The sequence below is a fragment of the Citrus sinensis genome, chromosome 4 (assembly GCF_022201045.2).
Source record: "Citrus sinensis cultivar Valencia sweet orange chromosome 4, DVS_A1.0, whole genome shotgun sequence".
Lineage (NCBI taxonomy): Eukaryota > Viridiplantae > Streptophyta > Magnoliopsida > Sapindales > Rutaceae > Citrus > Citrus sinensis.
In genome coordinates, this window is record NC_068559.1 from 19942102 (window position 1) to 19959404 (window position 17303).

Sequence of the window (17303 nt, forward strand, 5' to 3'; positions counted from 1 at the left end):
ATCTTGGGGTTTTATTGACTGGTTTCCAAGTAATTAATTTTTTTATAACTGGCCACTATTATTCGAATCTTACCAGAGATAATAGTCTAAAAATTTGATTTTAAACCTTTTTTTTTAACTCTCCTGGGTAGCAAATATATATATTTTTAGAATAAAATTAACTAAATATATTTTTGAACAATAAAATATCAAGGATAACATATAAATGGCTTTGAAAATCTTCCAACTATACATAAGGACCACAACAATAGATAGCAATTTGACCAAAAAAATCAGTATTTGGTTATTAAAAGTCCTTGAGATCAAGATTTGAATCTGAAAATCTTACTTTAGTGTTAGAATTATACTCTAGAAACAAATAAAAAGTATTTAGTATGAGAACTTTGCTAGCTTACAGTAAGTTCAACAACTTGCAGCTATTCAGATTTAACCATTAATGGGAAACAAACTAACTCTATAACAAGTGTCTTTTATCTAAGTGTAAGGGCCCAGGCTCGGCAACATAACATAAAATACCAATCTCATCATGAATTTCGTTGCACTACACCACGCCGAACTTTCCCACGGTCCACATCTGCAGTTGCATGAACATTCAATTTAAACGAGCCCTCCATCGGCATCTCCCAAGAAGCAACAGAAACACCATTAACACCCAAACTACAAAGCTGTGTGGTTCTAACTGTGCCCGTACAAGCACACATTGGGACGGCTCAATAAACCCCTCCTACAAATGTTTATTGCTTGCTCCCCCACATGCATGACCATAATCATCAACCTTTGAATAATCCAAATGCCAACTGCCTTAAACTTTAGTTAGTTTTGTTTCGATGTTACACAATATATTATATAGAAGAATGGGAAAAAAATTAACTTCTTCTTTCGTAATATTTTGAACAATTAAAAGAAATCGTTGAATGTTCATCTTAATTAATTCAAATATAATTATGCGGTGGTTATAATTAAGGTTTGAAAGACTTCCTGCTTTATAGAAAATGAAACTTTGGCAGAAAAAATATGTCACGTTCTCAAATTTGATGCATGCATATCATTTGACGGTGGGTGTCTTAGTGCAATGCTTTGCTCCTGGTCGTCAATAAAATTGCAATGCCTTGGTTGACTTTTTACCGTAAGAAATGGTTTGTTAATTGATTTAATAACACGGCTAAGCTTTCACCTGATGATACTATCATATATCCACATTCATAATAGGTGGAAGCCAACGCAGCATGGAAAATAACTAGTCAATTTGGAATAATACCATGAAAAGTGGGACTAAAAGAGCATCATTTGCACTGTAAATATCTGCCTAGTTCTTTTTTTGTTATTAGTAACAACTTTGTTTTTTTATCATTGTTAATAATTTTTCATTGTATAGACAATTAAATTTTTTTGTTTTACAATATATGCTGCGGAAACTTACTACATGTAACAATAATATAATTACTATTAACGAAAATTTGTTACGGATAACAAAAAACTAATGGGAAAAGGTGAATGCATGGTGCATTTATTTAATGCAAGATAGGAATCCTATCACATGAAAATATTTATATACGTGTATAATTACATCTCTAACAATGGCAAATATAGAGTTTAAACAAGCTCTTAAGTCAAAAAAAGAGACTAAACGAGTATTTACTCTTACAACAACTAACACATTCTCACAATCTCGAGTAAATATTCTAAAGAACAAATTTTACATAAATTTATTGTACATATGAGAAAAATATTATTACCAATAACAAAAAAAAAGGTTATCAATTAAAGAAACATATGATAAAGGTGATTTCTTACTATGCTGCCTTAAACACATACATCATTATTATCTTTTTCTAACTAGCTAGCATAAAGTGCTTGCATGGTATTATTATTTTGAATTGTTATAGTTTTACTATTATATTGTAATTTGAAGTCTACTGAAAATGTTAAAAATTTAGATCCATACATTTATAGAATGTACTATGATACAGTTAACAATTCTTATATAAATAATTCAATTAGTTAGATTAAATATTTTTTGACCCACATGTTTTATTTTTATTATCTTATATTTTTATTCAATCAAAAAATTTATTTCACATCAATTTGTATAAAATAAATTTGTACAAAAATTTATTGTTCTATCATGACTCTTATAGAATAGAATATAGTTCGTTAAGTGTTGATATTTGCATAGACAAATCTTACACAATAACGACAAAACAAATGTAAAACTATATAATTTTATCCGGTTGAATAAAACATTAATACTAAGTTTTAATATAACCTTATAACAACACATAATTTTACAAATTATTTTTATAGTAATTGTGTCAGTATTAGAACTCTTTATCATTTTGCTAGTTCGATAACTCGCACCCCACTAACAGCAGGAGAGAACATATCATATTTTATTTTGTATGACATTGTTTGCAGTAACCAAATTGAAGAAGTAATAGTTGATTCGACATGTCAGTGTTTAGTTTTTATTTTCCTCCACAAGTAGGTGGAAACTTTAATGTTCGTAAACTTAGAAAGCCAAGAAGAAATCAAATAGAACACAACAGAATTAGGAGACCAAGCCAAAACATCAAATATTTTAAAAGCAAAAGCTTAACTTAGCTCTATTATATGATATCACGGTCATATCTAATAATATGTCAGAGGGATTCGATTCAGCTGCTACTAAAGTTACAAAATCTGAGAATAAATGCAAAATCCAAACACTGCCATACAATTAATAAAATCTCCAATCTCCATCCATGCAGTTAAACAGCAATAACTGAAAACCCTCCTACTAATAATAAGCATCATGTATTGACTCTAAAGCCTAAGAAGAAGAAAATTAAGAAAAAATAAAACAGTCTTGTTTGTTGGTGCCATTTATTATTATTATTATTATTCTTGCAGCAGGCGGCAGCAGCAGCAGGAGGTTGCAGGTTTAATTTGGAGTTGGTTGTTTGTTTGACGAGCCATTGGTGCAGGCAGTAGCTGGGTATTTGATGGCATTAAGTTCAACTTTACGGAGAGCAGCTTTGCCCAAATCAATGCCACAGATATCAGAGAGCCTTACTAGATAGAGCAAAACATCTGAAAGCTCTTCTCCTAAGTGTATTTTCTCTTCTTCTTTCCAATCTGGCAATCCCTTTGGCACTTCTCCTTTCCACTGGAATATCTCACTGAGCTCTCCTACTTCACCCACCTGTGACTCAAATAATCATCGTGTTAAATCTTCTTAATTATTCTTTTTTGAGGGTCTTTTTGATATTATGGGGGGAGAGACAAAATAGAAAAAGGTCAAAAAAAAACAAGTGGGATTTTCAAGATTTCTATGATGTAATTAAAGGGAGACAAAATAGAAAAAGCAGAAAGGAAGATTTGTTTGCTTAATAATTAAACCCTAACTTCAAACAGAAGATTAACATATGTAATATAATATAATCAATCTAAGTTACCCCGGCAGATTTCAGTAATATATGTAGACTTTCTGATTCGAAGATCAGTAAATAATATTAACAAAGACATGACATTAATTTAGAAAAGGAAAAAAAAAAACCTGTGAGCAACAAATCAATTACGAGCTTCTCTAAATACAATACAACTGGTTTTGGCTGTAATATTTTTGGTCAAGTCTTCAAAACCCCACATAGAAAAATAAAAGAAGAAATACGAGTATGATCATCATCTTCATTGAGTCTTTTATGTGTCATCATCAAAGATACCAACAGAGAACAGAAAAAATAAATAAATAAGTGGACTGAAGGGTAACTTTTAAATAACTTGACAAGAAAAGAAATAAATCAAGAATTTTGAATGACACGTACGAGAGCCAAAAGGAGGTTTCTTGGGCTGTGAAACTTGTCCCAGTCCCTTTCTTTTGCGAAGTCAGCCATCTTCTGCCTGAGAAGATCAAGACTCACGCTTTCTCCATCTCCTACTCCAGTAGTCATCTCTTTCGTTAGTTTTGAATTCAAAGCAAGAGACCAAAACACAGAAACTATTCGAGAGAAAAGAGAGAGAGAGATGAAGGACTAGGTCATTATATAATGAAAAAGAGCTGGAGAGAGAACAGGTGACACCCAAAAAAAAAAGAATATATATAAATAAATATATATTAGTAATTTATTATTACTGGAAAGTGAATAAATTCCTTGGTTGTGCAAAGAATTTTAATTTTTAGACCCCCCCTTTCCGGAAGAGAAGAAGAAAAAAAAAATATTTACCTGCTATTGCCAGTTCATACTGCCCTGCCCGTTAGACTCACACGTGTCATTATCCTGTAGGTCGTCGTGTCGGTTCTCGGGAAGCCTTCATCCTCGTGTTCTTGTGGGCCCCACTCCCGTTGCAGGTTATCCTTCTTGTTTCTCCACTGTCCTTGGACTCGGTTTTGTATAATAATAATAATAATAAATCTCCCCTTTTGCAAAACACGGCAGTGAATTCCTTCGCTGTCTTGATTGAACTGCCACGTCATCACCACGTCAACGCTGCCTATTTGGTCTTTTTGGGTCTTGATGGGTGAACTTTGTGCTGTTTATTACCTAATTTTTAGGGTCAAATACGACACAAATTAATAATAATAACTCAATAAAAAATCGGGTCCAATTTGCTCATCAGGAGTGGGTTCCAGCCCTGTCTTTTTCCTCTTTTTTTTTTTTTCAATTTTTAAGGTAAAATTTATTATTTACGCCAATAATGGTATTTTAAATTTTTAATTAGGTAGGCAATTGGGAGCTATATTTTTATCCGTTAGCAATAATTAATGCTATTCCCTCTTAAACATATAAGGCAAGATATGATGACACCTAAGTTTGTGCTTGCTAATGATTACTCTTTGGGACATTATTATTATAAAAAAAAAATTTTGTTTATACCATATAATTAGGGTTTTGAAAAACAAGGATGCTCCCATTCAATTTGAACAACTCTTTTTTTTATTTTTTATTTATTTTCTTTGAGGGGTTTTGGGTGGTTTTGAAAATTACGTTCAAATGACTATGACAATACTTCATGTACATGAAAAATAATTATGTGGAAATTTTTTGACATGTTACAATCAGTTTTCATCGTGCTTATTACACAAGTGGTATGTGTCCGACAAACCACTTTGTTAAAAGCAAGACCCTTTGTCCCTTTCATCCCAAACTCAATGCATTTACACTCAAATTTGTGCAAGGATAATTCAAAGGTAGGTGTCTTTGAAACTCTTTTGCTTTCACGCAATCTTAGCAGATCATGAATCACCAAAAAAATAAAAAATAAAAATAAAAAAATCAAGAAAATAGCTTTTAGTCGCCATCTTATTAATTTCTCCTCAAGTCACTTATGACGAAACGGAAATAAAAGAAACAAGATTTCTGGAAATTTTTACTTTTATTGAATGAAAATACTAAACTAAATAACAAACTAGAGTTTTCAAAAAAAAAAAAGTGTTCTCTCTTTTAGCACGTAAAGATAGCTAATTTGTATGATAATTGAGAAAGCATAATAAAATATAAAATCTAAATTCAAAAAATGAAAAATATATCTCTCTGCGCGTCTTCAATTCTAGGTTGTGTTCACATTACATATTGTTTATTAAAAACAAAAGCATTTTGATAACTGTGTAATGATGTTTATATCGAAAAGAGTACAAAATTAGCACAAAAACTATAAGTTAAAAAAAAAAAAAAGTCTTTTACGGAAACTTTTTTGATCCTATAGTAATGATGTGTTATTTTTTGTGCACCCATCACTATTATCTGATAGCTACATTAATATATATATATATGTATATGTATATGTATATAATATATAAAGTTCTAGCACTTTATTAAAATACAGAAAAATTATTTTGTCATATGGTATAATAGTCTAATACAGAACAACTCACACTTCAATAATAAAGGATAGAAACCCTCATCAAATAAGCATTATATATATAGTCTTTTACTGATTTTTTTTTATCCACTATAATGTGTTATTTTTTGTGCTAATTTTTGTGCACCTATCACTATTATCTGATAGCTATATATAAAAAAAAATTATGTATATAATATATATAAAGTTCTAACACTTTATTAAAATACAGAAAATTTATTTTTTTTTATCATATGGTATAATAGTCTAATACATAACAACTTTCTCACGCTTTAATAAAGGATAAAAACCCTCACCAAATAAGCGCTATATATATATATATGTATATAGTGTACGCGTATATAAAGTTTTGTGTTTAGGCACAAGCATTAGTGCTGTCTGGTTATCTTCATTGTTGAGTAATTACTTTGTTCATTTCAAGGCTCAAATAATAATAGCAACGTACATGCGTGAGTCATGAGCAAATTTTATTATGCTACTTACGCAACTCGATTGATGAGTTGTTGCAGGCCTTATAATTCGATCTGCTCGAGGATTCAGCTCTCGTATGCTAAATTAAATATGTATTGTTTGATTCATTCTAAGCCTCGATCGAAAAATATATAGCACTAACGTTGCTGCTTGAAATACTAATTAAAAACAAAGCGATATTGTTACGGTACATTGGCATGTACCATACGTCAACCTTGTGATTGTTATCAATAATATACGTGTAGTTTTTATTGGTTCGATTTTTGTGTTATCGGTAGCAATTATGAGATTGTGCAGTCATGATAATTTACTTTACCTTAACAATTTCCTAAAAACAGAGATACTAAGGGTGTATTTGGGAGCATTTGGGATTGAGGTGCGAAAAAAAAAGAAGAAGATATAATTATAAAATAAAAGTTAATAATATGTAGTAAATAAAATTTTAAATAATAATTTTGACAAAATTATTAAAAATATAATAAATTCTATATTATAAAATTAAAAAATCATATCAACATATCTTTCAAGTTACAGCAGTTAGTGTTTACCAAACACTTTACTGCTATATCTTAAAAACTACAGTTATCCAACCTTAATTACAAACACACTCTAAGAGGAGTTGAGCTGTTTTTTTTTTTTAATATATACAATAATGAGTCTATTACAAATAATTAAAATAATTTATAAACTATTGATATAATAGATAAATGGATAAACCATTCATATATTTGATTAAGATGATATATCATCCTAACGTGTGCATCCTAAGAATTGAGCTAAGATTGGACAGATAAGGGAAGCAGAATGTTAAATATTGAATATTAGCCATCCAAATTTTGAGGAGAAGAACTTCTCTTTACTTGATCAAATTGTTTAGCCATGTTCGAATTCGATAGACTCTCACGCCATACTATCATAGTTGGAATTAAAAATCTCAACGAACCCCAACAATTGAGGAAAAAAAATCTTCATTGTTTTTTTATGTTCAATAAAAGTACTTGTCCATGAAGATTGAAAATATCCGTTGAGATTTCTTTTCGCAAATATTTTTTACACATCTAAGGAGAATTATGATTTATTAAAATAATTCAAATGGGGGTCGTTATTTATAAAAAAAAATGCAAACGTCTATTCTGTATATTATATAAAATATATCATGCATTGCTTGTGACTTAATTTAGGGGATTATCAAACTAGTCTGACCAAACGAAGACATATTCAAGTTGAAGGATAAAATAATTTATTGTATCTGAAAAGCCAAACAGCATATATGATAACTAAAAACTTCTGTAATGGGTTGAAGAAGAAGAACATTTTCTGACATTTTCTCATAGTTCATGACGCTGTCAAAATTTAAATTAACTTTGTCTTAATCGGCTTGGAGAAACTAGTACTTCATCTGCATGCGATTGCAATATATATCCTATGCGGCCAGGGTCATGCTCTATGGTAAAAGATTTTGTTTTTATATAATTTTTTTTAATCACAAATTATATAGATGTCAATCACTAATCTCAAACTTAATTAATTAAAAGAAAATCACTATCCACAGATCCGATATCTGATAACCCCAGATTGTTTTTCACAGCCAAACGCCTTCTCTAATTGTTTATTAATTCTTTCAGCTTCACGGGCACCAGGAACCTTAGCACTGAGGTCAATAGCTTATAGCTTAGAGTTTAAAATATGTTTCAATAAACTATATTTTATAAAGTCTATTGACTGTAGATATAAATACGTCGTTCAAAAAAAATCGTTTGGAAAGATACCTTAGGGACGACAAGGGGGTGCTCTTTTTCATTGCCAACAAATTCTTTGTCACTTGCTTTTGAAGATGTAATAGCTTAGGCTTTAAGGAAGAAATAAACTTTTGGATCACCATCGAGACATGGAACGTTATCGTGGACCGAAAGTGAAACTTTAATCGGATCGTCACTAAACAATTAGAATTGTCAAAGTCTCAAAGATCTTGCTTGTCTTTCTGATCAGCTTCGATTTGAGAGGGTCACATTCGAAGTTGACTGTTGACTTAAAAAGAGTCCAGGCTAGCTCTTATGAGCGTCGGTGTGAGACACCTCCTGTTAATGGAATCTATATATTACGGCATAATCGATTGTATTACCCTCACTCACATTCAAGGATATGTCTATTCTTCACTCATATGTGTGGTCGTGAGAGAAAAAACTTACTCCTACAAATCTCTGCAATTACACGAACTTGAACTCATCTTTAAAAGGGTTCTTTAAATAATACTTCATTTTTTATTTGAAGAGTCATATCAATAATAAAATCTATAAAAATAGAAACTCTTTAAATGAGATTATCTTTCTCTTTTCAATGTTGAAGACTGAAGAGTGACTTTTTCTTATTCAAATATTGTTATATTATTATTTATATCATTATTATTAAAGAGAGAGAAGTATTAAAATAGAGAGTAGTTAAATTTAATAAAACAAGAATTTAATTAAAATAATATAAACTTATTTACATAAAAGAATTTTTAGAAAGAGAGTTTCTTCTTTCACTTTTTTATTTAACAGATAGGCAAATAAATGAGCAATTAAAGAATAAAATTACATGAATCTTTTTTAGAACAATTTGCATGAAATGTTTTGTAACCTGAGACATTATACTTTAACCTTTCATATACGTCACAAATTTTAAATTTTTTACACCACCCGTGATTGACTTTTTATTGACATCATAGAGTTTTGGTGTATATTTCAGTGACAGGGGACATGTTCCTTTCCCTGTGACTTGATCATCACCTATGGCCGGCCTATATATCTGGGCAGTTAATTATATTCACGGGCTTCGTAGCTAAATTCAGAACTTGATAATCTCGAAGTCAGCCCTTTGATACGACTCGACATAATTAGTTTTGCTTTAAGGGAAAAAAAAAAAATTTCAACTGTAAGAAATGAAATTTTCTTTAAAAAAAAAAATGAATACAAAGTAGAAATTATTTAGATCGATCCCTTGCTGTTCTTGACTTTTGCTTATTTTATTTTATTGATTGATGGTTGGTAAAAGAACATAATAAAATCAAAAGTAAAATGACAAGAAAGAACATATCAAGACCAGCAATAATGGAAACCAAAAACTAGCTCTCAAGAGTTGAGGATCGCCTAAATTTTATGTACTTAACCTCAAAATTCATCATTTGCCCATGTAGAATATTATCTCTAACAACGACTATTATGGTAATTATTCTCTTGCATATATAGATATTTGCACACCTTAAAATATGAATTTAAAACTAAACTACGCTATCTAACTACATTTTAGCTTGATATTGAAATATGAATTTAAAACTAAATAGCCGTTGTTTTTTGTAATTATAATAGCTGAACAAGGAACGTTTATTGATGTGATGTCATTTATATTACGTTTGCTTATTTATTTTCATTCTTTAACTAAATGGAAAACTCATACTCCGTTAGTTAGTTTTTTTTTTTTTTTTTTTATCTCGAAGGGCTCATTTGGTATGCCGTATTGAATTGGATTAGATCGGATTGGATTGGATAAGATAGGTTTGGATTCGATAGTATTGGATTACATATATAATACTATGTTGTGTTTTGTGCAATATTATTGGATTGTACGATAAATGATCATGTCTTATATTATAATATTACAATTTACAAGTTATTATTATTATTATAAACTAAAATTTTGTATTATTAATTATACAAATCAACCTTAATGATATTAATGAAATATAAATCATGATTTAAATAATTTTTATTTTGTTAAATATATTTATGATATTTTTATTCAATAATCTATTATTTTATAAAAAAATTATATTTTTGAATATTAATTTATAATGTAAATTTGAAATTATAAAAATATTAAATAATTAAATAAATTAAAATAGAATGTTAATTTAATGTGAAATTAATAATGATTTTTAGTATAATTTATTATTTACATTATTAAAATCAATATTTTTTTTATTACATTTATCACATATTACTATAATTTTAATATTTTTAAATTATTATATTTAATTGAGTTATCAATATAGTCCAATACTAACTAATCCCATGGCCCCCCTTGAAATAATTTCCTTTACAAAATTGATATTAGCTTGTCTGCTTGTAGGTACTGGATAACTAAATCCTAATACTTTTGAAAGCACCAAACATGAAAGACTAAGATAAATTTTTTTTTTTAAAAAAAAAAGAGTTCAAATCTCCACTTTTAATCCTCCAACCAAACACACCCTAAAAGTACGCTTATAATTTCTAAAAGTATATTGACTCATTCAATGTGGGCCTGGAATTCCTCAACGCTGCAGTCTGGTCCTGACATAGATGAATTCTGGAACTAAAGTCTAAAACAGGGCCCTAAAAGCCTTGGCGTTTCCTCCCAATTTGGATCACTGCTGAGCTGAAATCAATCTGCCATTGCCAAGTTTGTGCAGTGGAGGTTATTTTTCTTCTTTTTTTTTAAAAAAAAATATATTATCAATTAAACACACACGTCCCCTATATGAGAATCGCATTCGGACCTAAGTTTTGGTAGAGTGTCCACTAACCAGTAGAGCTAGATCTTAATTAGTCTAAAGGGTTAATCATTTTAGGTTTTTGTATTGTGTTGCTATGTGACCAACACGGCAGCTCCAATGTACATAAACTTTACTCAAACAAAGAAATTAATTACCCCATATGTAAACTATGTAAAAATAAGAAAGTTATCATATAGCTATTTTGGTTGAGGGGTGAAGAAGAAGTGAGAAACTAATAATTAATTAGGTAAAAAAAATTTAAGAGTTATTCAAAATGATTGCCGCGTAGTAACACGTGCCATAAAATAATTATTGGTCCAACACCATCACATCAGCACTGCCGAAGATACATACAAACTTTCTCTGTAAAAACGAAAAAGAAAAATAATAATTTGCATGGGAAGACACAGAAGAGGCCTTGGTATTGCTGACTCATGCACGAAAAGCAGAAACTAGAGAAGACTAAGAGTCTGAAACCAAACTGAAAAACGTACCAAAGCAACCAGTTGTGGTCCTACTGATGATGTAAAAATGATTAATTGTCACAAACTAGCTATACGTGAAGTGGTGACTGCAACAAGAGAAGAAACCGAGCACACACAACATGACATGCAGCTGGTAGCACTTGAAAATTTGAAATGGGGGTCCTCTAGCTAATAATTCCATATAGCCTTCATGAAAAATTAATTTTCTGGCTCTTTTTCATTAGTTTCAGTTTTGCCCTTACGTGTGCAAATAAATGGATTCAAACAAAGTTCCCCATGTGATCCCTTTTGTTAGCTTATATGTAACTCCTTTTAATTTAGGGACCACGTCCATGTGCCCACTTGCAGAGTTTTGCTATCTCTCTAGCTTCACTTCACGTACGTATATTTCATTTCATCACTCTTTAAACAGCCCCATTTACCATATATCTAACTTACCCATATGCCCAAAACCCTAAATAATTAAATTAATGATAGAGAACTATGTTGATAAAGCTTTATTAGATCCGTTGAGTATCCATGGTAGTCCAATGACAAGGGTAAGAACCAAGAAAATGAAATAAGCATTAAATGGATAAAAGTTCTCACTATTATTATAAACTCTTATCTGAAATTTGAATTCTACTAATGGAATAAGGTTTTCCTTATTGTTAAATATAACATAAAAAGGAACTAAAAGATCCTAAAGTAAAAAGGAAATAGAAGATCTTATTTCTAAGATAAATTAAGAAATAAAGATTTTACCTGAATTTTTTTCTTAATTTGATAAGATCTTGTTTGTTCTTCATGCAAGTCACTATCAATCAAATTTAAAAGCTTAAACAATATTGACAAAACATTATCTATCTTAAATACTTATATTCGACAAATTAGTGTTTTGAAAAAGGCATGAATTTAAAAGCTGTTCAATTAATGCATTTAATGCTTTCTTCTTTTTCTTAGTTTTTACCCGTGTCACTAGACTTTCATGGATACTCAATGAATCTTGTGAAGCTCTAGAATCATGCTTCTCATCAATTAATACAAACAAACAGATGTTCTTGTGGCTTATGCGTGTTGGCTAAATAGCTAGCCAGGTGGTTTCACATTAAAGCAATCACAGTGCTTATGAATCTGACGAGTGCTGTTTACAAAAATAAACTATTTTGGTCCTTTTTAATCCGATGATGAGTGCTGTTTACAAAATCAGCTTTTTTGGTCCTATCTTGGAAAACTAAACAGAATTTCTCAAAACGAATTTGAATGCTGTAACACACAATATGTACTTATTTGTGTATTACATACAATAATACAAAGTATATAATATGTATCTTATCTCAATGACCCTTAACTTATCTTGCATGTGAGGTTACAGTTCTTCTGAACTAGAATCTCTTTTACCATCCAATTAGAGACAAGAAGGTCAAAAAAAAAAAAATGACCATCAAGATAACCTTTCTTTATCTCTCAAATCATTGAAGAAACATACATATCATGAACAACAACAATACATCAAGCACTTAATTAATTGATGATATTTTTCTTCAAGAAAACTCGATTTGCATGACATAATCGAAGAGCTGATAATTTATGTGCGTCAAAATGGACACTACCGACGAACTTGAATTAATACTCATGTAATAACATTCTAACTAGCTAGTTGTTCAGACAAAAACCAGAGTTGGATTGTAAGAGGATACCAACTCCATGACTTTTCGATTCAAAAGCTAAACCATCAAAACGACCTTACAATTAATTAATAAAATTTTTGATCTAGCTAGCCAGTAACTGACTATTAATTAATTAATTACCTATGACACACACATTTATAATGGTAAGCACTGTTGATAGGGTCGTTTCCTTCAACTGGAACTTGTTCAGCTCTACACTTGTATTTGCAACCTCTACACTCATTATAAGTGCAAGTTGGTGCTGTCGATCCAATCATCAATCTTCTTGAATTCCTATTCATTACCTTTGCTTTACTGCTTTCCTATATATATATATATATATATATAAACACCAAAATGCATGCTTCAATGAAAAGTTTTTACTTCCAAACAAGAAAAGAATTCAAACCAATGAATGCAAAGTTATATAGCTAATACCTTGAAATGAACAGGAGATGAAGGAGAGAAGCTTTGATGACGAGGAATTCCCACTTGAGTTCTAGACCCTGCAAAATTATAAGAGCATTTTTGTTATATTAAGAAAAATGTATATGGAAAAAAAAAAAAAGATTTGGATAGTGTAAGAAAGTGGGTTGAGTTATATGTGACCTTGTACTACAACATAAGCAGGAGCAAGAAGTTGTACGAGTAGTAGTAGGAGGACAAAGTTGCATAGTTTAATGCTTGCCATTTTTGAAGAATAATAAAAACTTCGAAGGTGAAATGGGAAAAATGGAAGTGAATTGAATTATTTGTATTTAAAACACAAAATGTGTCTGATAAGATATAACAGAATTGAAGAGAGTTGTGGTCAATTAATGACCATAAGAGATAGACTGGCAAAAATCTATTTGCAGTGACCCAGAATCTCAGACAAGCGCACCTAAGGAGGTTCCCAAGCATTCCTAAAACCGACAGATCGCTTGTTGGAGCTTAACCAAGGGGTAAAATTACTGCAATGCCCTTTGATTTTGCTACATTTTACAAGTATACTTTGTAATTGTTTTGATTTTTTTTATGGGTAGAAAGGGGATTTGAGTCAAGAAAATCATTTGTATGCCTCTAGATGGGTATAGAGACGTAACGGTGGAGACATGTCACCCACCGAATGAAGAATCCAGACTTGGGAAATGATGAGTGAGAGACAGATATTATATATATATATATATATATATATATTATTTTACAATATTTTCTTGAACAACGGATCTTGTTTAAATTAAATAAAGGCATGTTCAATTTTCAACAAACCAATTCCAAATTGAACATCCAGACTTAACAAATGATGTTTCAGGATCTTGTTTTCCCGCATAGATATAATTTCTCTGAATAAGTAGTATATGGGGAATTTAATTCATAACAACCTTGGTTTATGAGGCCACACAATGGCACAGATCAAATTATAGGCTCTTTCAGATTTTTTGAATAAAATAAACACAATTATATATATATTTTAAATTCATAACAACCTTCTGAAGTCACACAATGGCACAAATTAAATTATAGGTTCTTTTAGATTTTTCGTATAAAATAAGTAGAATTAATGATAAGGGACCTAAAGATTTGCCAAAGTGTATTTATATATATATAGTATGGGTACTTGCTTTTTTTTTAATACAGACACGCTTTTAAACTGTGGAGTTTAATAAGTTTATTTTTTAATGAATTATAAAGTCACGCGGTTTAAAAGAGTTAAAATCTAAACTCTATTAAACTTGTTAATTTTAAAGTATGTCCGTATGAAAAAAAAAAAAAAAAGCTTCCACACTAGAGAAGGATTCTATGTATATGTGTGTGTGTGATATGCTGCAAGAGACCAAGCACATACAACATGACATGCAGCTGGTAGCACTTGAAAAATTAAAATGGGGTTCCTCTAGCTAATATTTCCTCGTAGCTTTTGTGAAAAATTAATTTTCTGGCTTTGTTTTATTAGTTTCAGTTTTGCCTGTATGTGTGCAAATAAATGGATTCAAACAAAGTTGCCCATGTGACCCCTTTTGTTAGCTTATGTGTAACTCTTTTTAATTTTGGGACCACGTCCATGTGCCCACTTGCAGAGTTTTGCTATCCATCTGGGCATCTGGCTTCAAGTACGTATATTTCATTTCATCACTCTTCAAAGTTTAATCAGCCCCATTTACCCAATGTCTAATTTACCCATATGCCCAAAACCCTAAATAATTAAATTAATACAAATATATACAAGCATCGTATTTGTATATGCCTCTATCTAGTCTTTTCCAACAGTTGCTGTTGTGGCTTGGCTTAATAGCTAGCTTCTAGGTGGCTTCACATCAAAGCAATCACAGTGCTTTTGAATCTGATGAGTGCTGTTTACAGAATCAAATTTTTTAGTCCTAGCTTGGGAAACTAGACAGAATTTGTGAAAAGGAATTTGAATACTGAAACACTATATGTACTTATTTGTGTATTATATACAATGTAGATACATTTATGTATATAATTATATACATATCTTACCTCAATGACCACCCTTTACTTATCTTGCATGTGAGGTTACAGTTCTTGTGAACTATAATCTGTTTTGCTATTCAATTAGAGACAAGAAGGTTGAAAAAAAAAAAATTTGGACCATCAAGATAACCTTTCTTTATCTCTCAAATCATTGAAGAAAACATACATATCATGCACAATAACAATTCACCAAACACTTAATTAATTGATGATATTTTTCTTCAAGAAATTAAACTCGATTTGCATGATATAATCGCAGAGCTGAAAATTTATGTGCGTCAAAATGGACACTACCGACGAACGTGAATTAATACTCATGTAATAACATTGTTCAGACAAAACCAGAGTTGGATTGTACGAGAAGAAATTAAAAGATAATTTCAGGTTCTTACACGACACCGACTCCAAGACTTTTCGATTCAGAAACTCAACCGTAAAATCAACCTTACAATTAATTAATAAATTTTTTGATCTAGCCAGCCAGTAACTGATTATTAATTAATTGATTACCGATGAGACACATTTGTGATGGGAAGCACTGTTGATAGAGTCGTTTCCTTCATCTGGAACTTGTTCAGGTCTACACTTTATTTGCAACCTCCACATTCATTACAAGTGCAAGTTACCGCTGTCGATCCAATCATCAATCTTCTTCAATTCCTATTCATTACCTTTGCTTCTCTGCTTTCATATATATATAAACACCAAAATGCATGTTTCAATGAAAAGTTTTTACATCAAAACAAGAAAAGAATTCAAACCAGTGAATGCAAATTACATAATTAATACCTTGAAATGAACTGGAGATGAAGGAGAGAAGCTTTGATGATGAGGAAGTGTCACTTGATTTAGAACCTGCAAAGTTATAAGAGCATTTTCTGATATTAAGAAAAATGTGTATGACAAATAATAGTAATAATAATAAGAATTGATAATATGAGAAAGTGGGTCGAATTATATATTGTTAGAAAATATGTGTTCTTTTTCAATAAGGATTTCTTAGGGAACCATTCTATGATGCCATAATTAAAATCATTATATTAATATTCTATTTAAACATGAATTACGTAAATAAAATATAAAACATATAAATTTAACATAAAATTTTGTAAATCAGTATTAAGTACAAAATAGAACATGAACTATGTAAATGGAATATAAGACTTGTAAATGAAAGGTAAAATAAGTAAATTAACATAAGAGTGGCAAATTGTTTATATCAATGACAAACAAAACAAAAACTTACAAATATAAAATAAAACTTAAAAAATCAACCATAAGTCAAATAAAACATAAATTAAGTAAATTAAACATAAGATTTCATGGATAACAAAGGAGTAGTAAATTGATGTATTATTAGTAAACAAAATCAAAACTTATAAATGTAACATAAAATTTGTAAATCAACACTAAGTGTAAAATAAAACATAATTATATAAATGAAGCATATATAATACATTTAAATAGAGGGTAAAACAAAAAAAAAAATAGAAGAGTGATAAATTGGTGTATTATTGATAAACAAAATGAAAACTCGTAAATCAATATTAAATGTAAAATAAAACATTGTGCAAATGGAACATAATACTTGTAAATGAAAGGTAAAAGAACTACATTAACATAGGAGCGATAAATTGATGTATTATTGATAAATAAAACAAAAACTTACAAATATAACATAAAACTTGTAATCAACATTAAATATGAAAAAATATAAATTATGTAAATGAAACATAAGAACAATAAATAGTAGCTAAAATAAGTAAATTCACATATGAGTGGTAAATTGGAATATTATTAATAAACAAAACAAAAACTTATAGATGTAACATAAAAGCTGTAAATCAATATTAACTGTAAAATAAAATA

General features: G+C 29.9%; 2 protein-coding genes and 1 long non-coding RNA gene across 3 annotated transcripts; all 3 read right to left on the reverse strand.

The window, feature by feature from the left end:
* Window positions 1–2686: 2686 nt before the first annotated feature.
* LOC102620578 (uncharacterized) lies at window positions 2687–4054 on the reverse strand. Its single transcript, XM_006484763.4, has 2 exons — window positions 3804–4054; window positions 2687–3181 (listed from the first exon to the last, which is right to left on the reverse strand). The coding sequence occupies exons 1-2, from the start codon at window positions 3927–3929 to the stop codon at window positions 2921–2923; spliced, it is 387 nt and encodes a 128-aa protein (XP_006484826.1). The 5' UTR covers window positions 3930–4054; the 3' UTR covers window positions 2687–2920.
* Window positions 4055–12724: 8670 nt separating this feature from the next.
* LOC127901735 (uncharacterized) lies at window positions 12725–16368 on the reverse strand. Its single transcript, XR_008053985.1, has 3 exons — window positions 16224–16368; window positions 15879–16115; window positions 12725–13031 (listed from the first exon to the last, which is right to left on the reverse strand). It is a non-coding gene; the product is annotated as an uncharacterized LOC127901735 (long non-coding RNA).
* LOC102620288 (EPIDERMAL PATTERNING FACTOR-like protein 9) lies at window positions 12874–13813 on the reverse strand. Its single transcript, XM_006484762.4, has 3 exons — window positions 13566–13813; window positions 13395–13462; window positions 12874–13279 (listed from the first exon to the last, which is right to left on the reverse strand). Exons 1-3 carry the CDS (start codon window positions 13645–13647, stop codon window positions 13094–13096), a joined length of 336 nt encoding a protein of 111 aa, XP_006484825.1. The 5' UTR covers window positions 13648–13813; the 3' UTR covers window positions 12874–13093.
* Window positions 16369–17303: the final 935 nt, after the last annotated feature.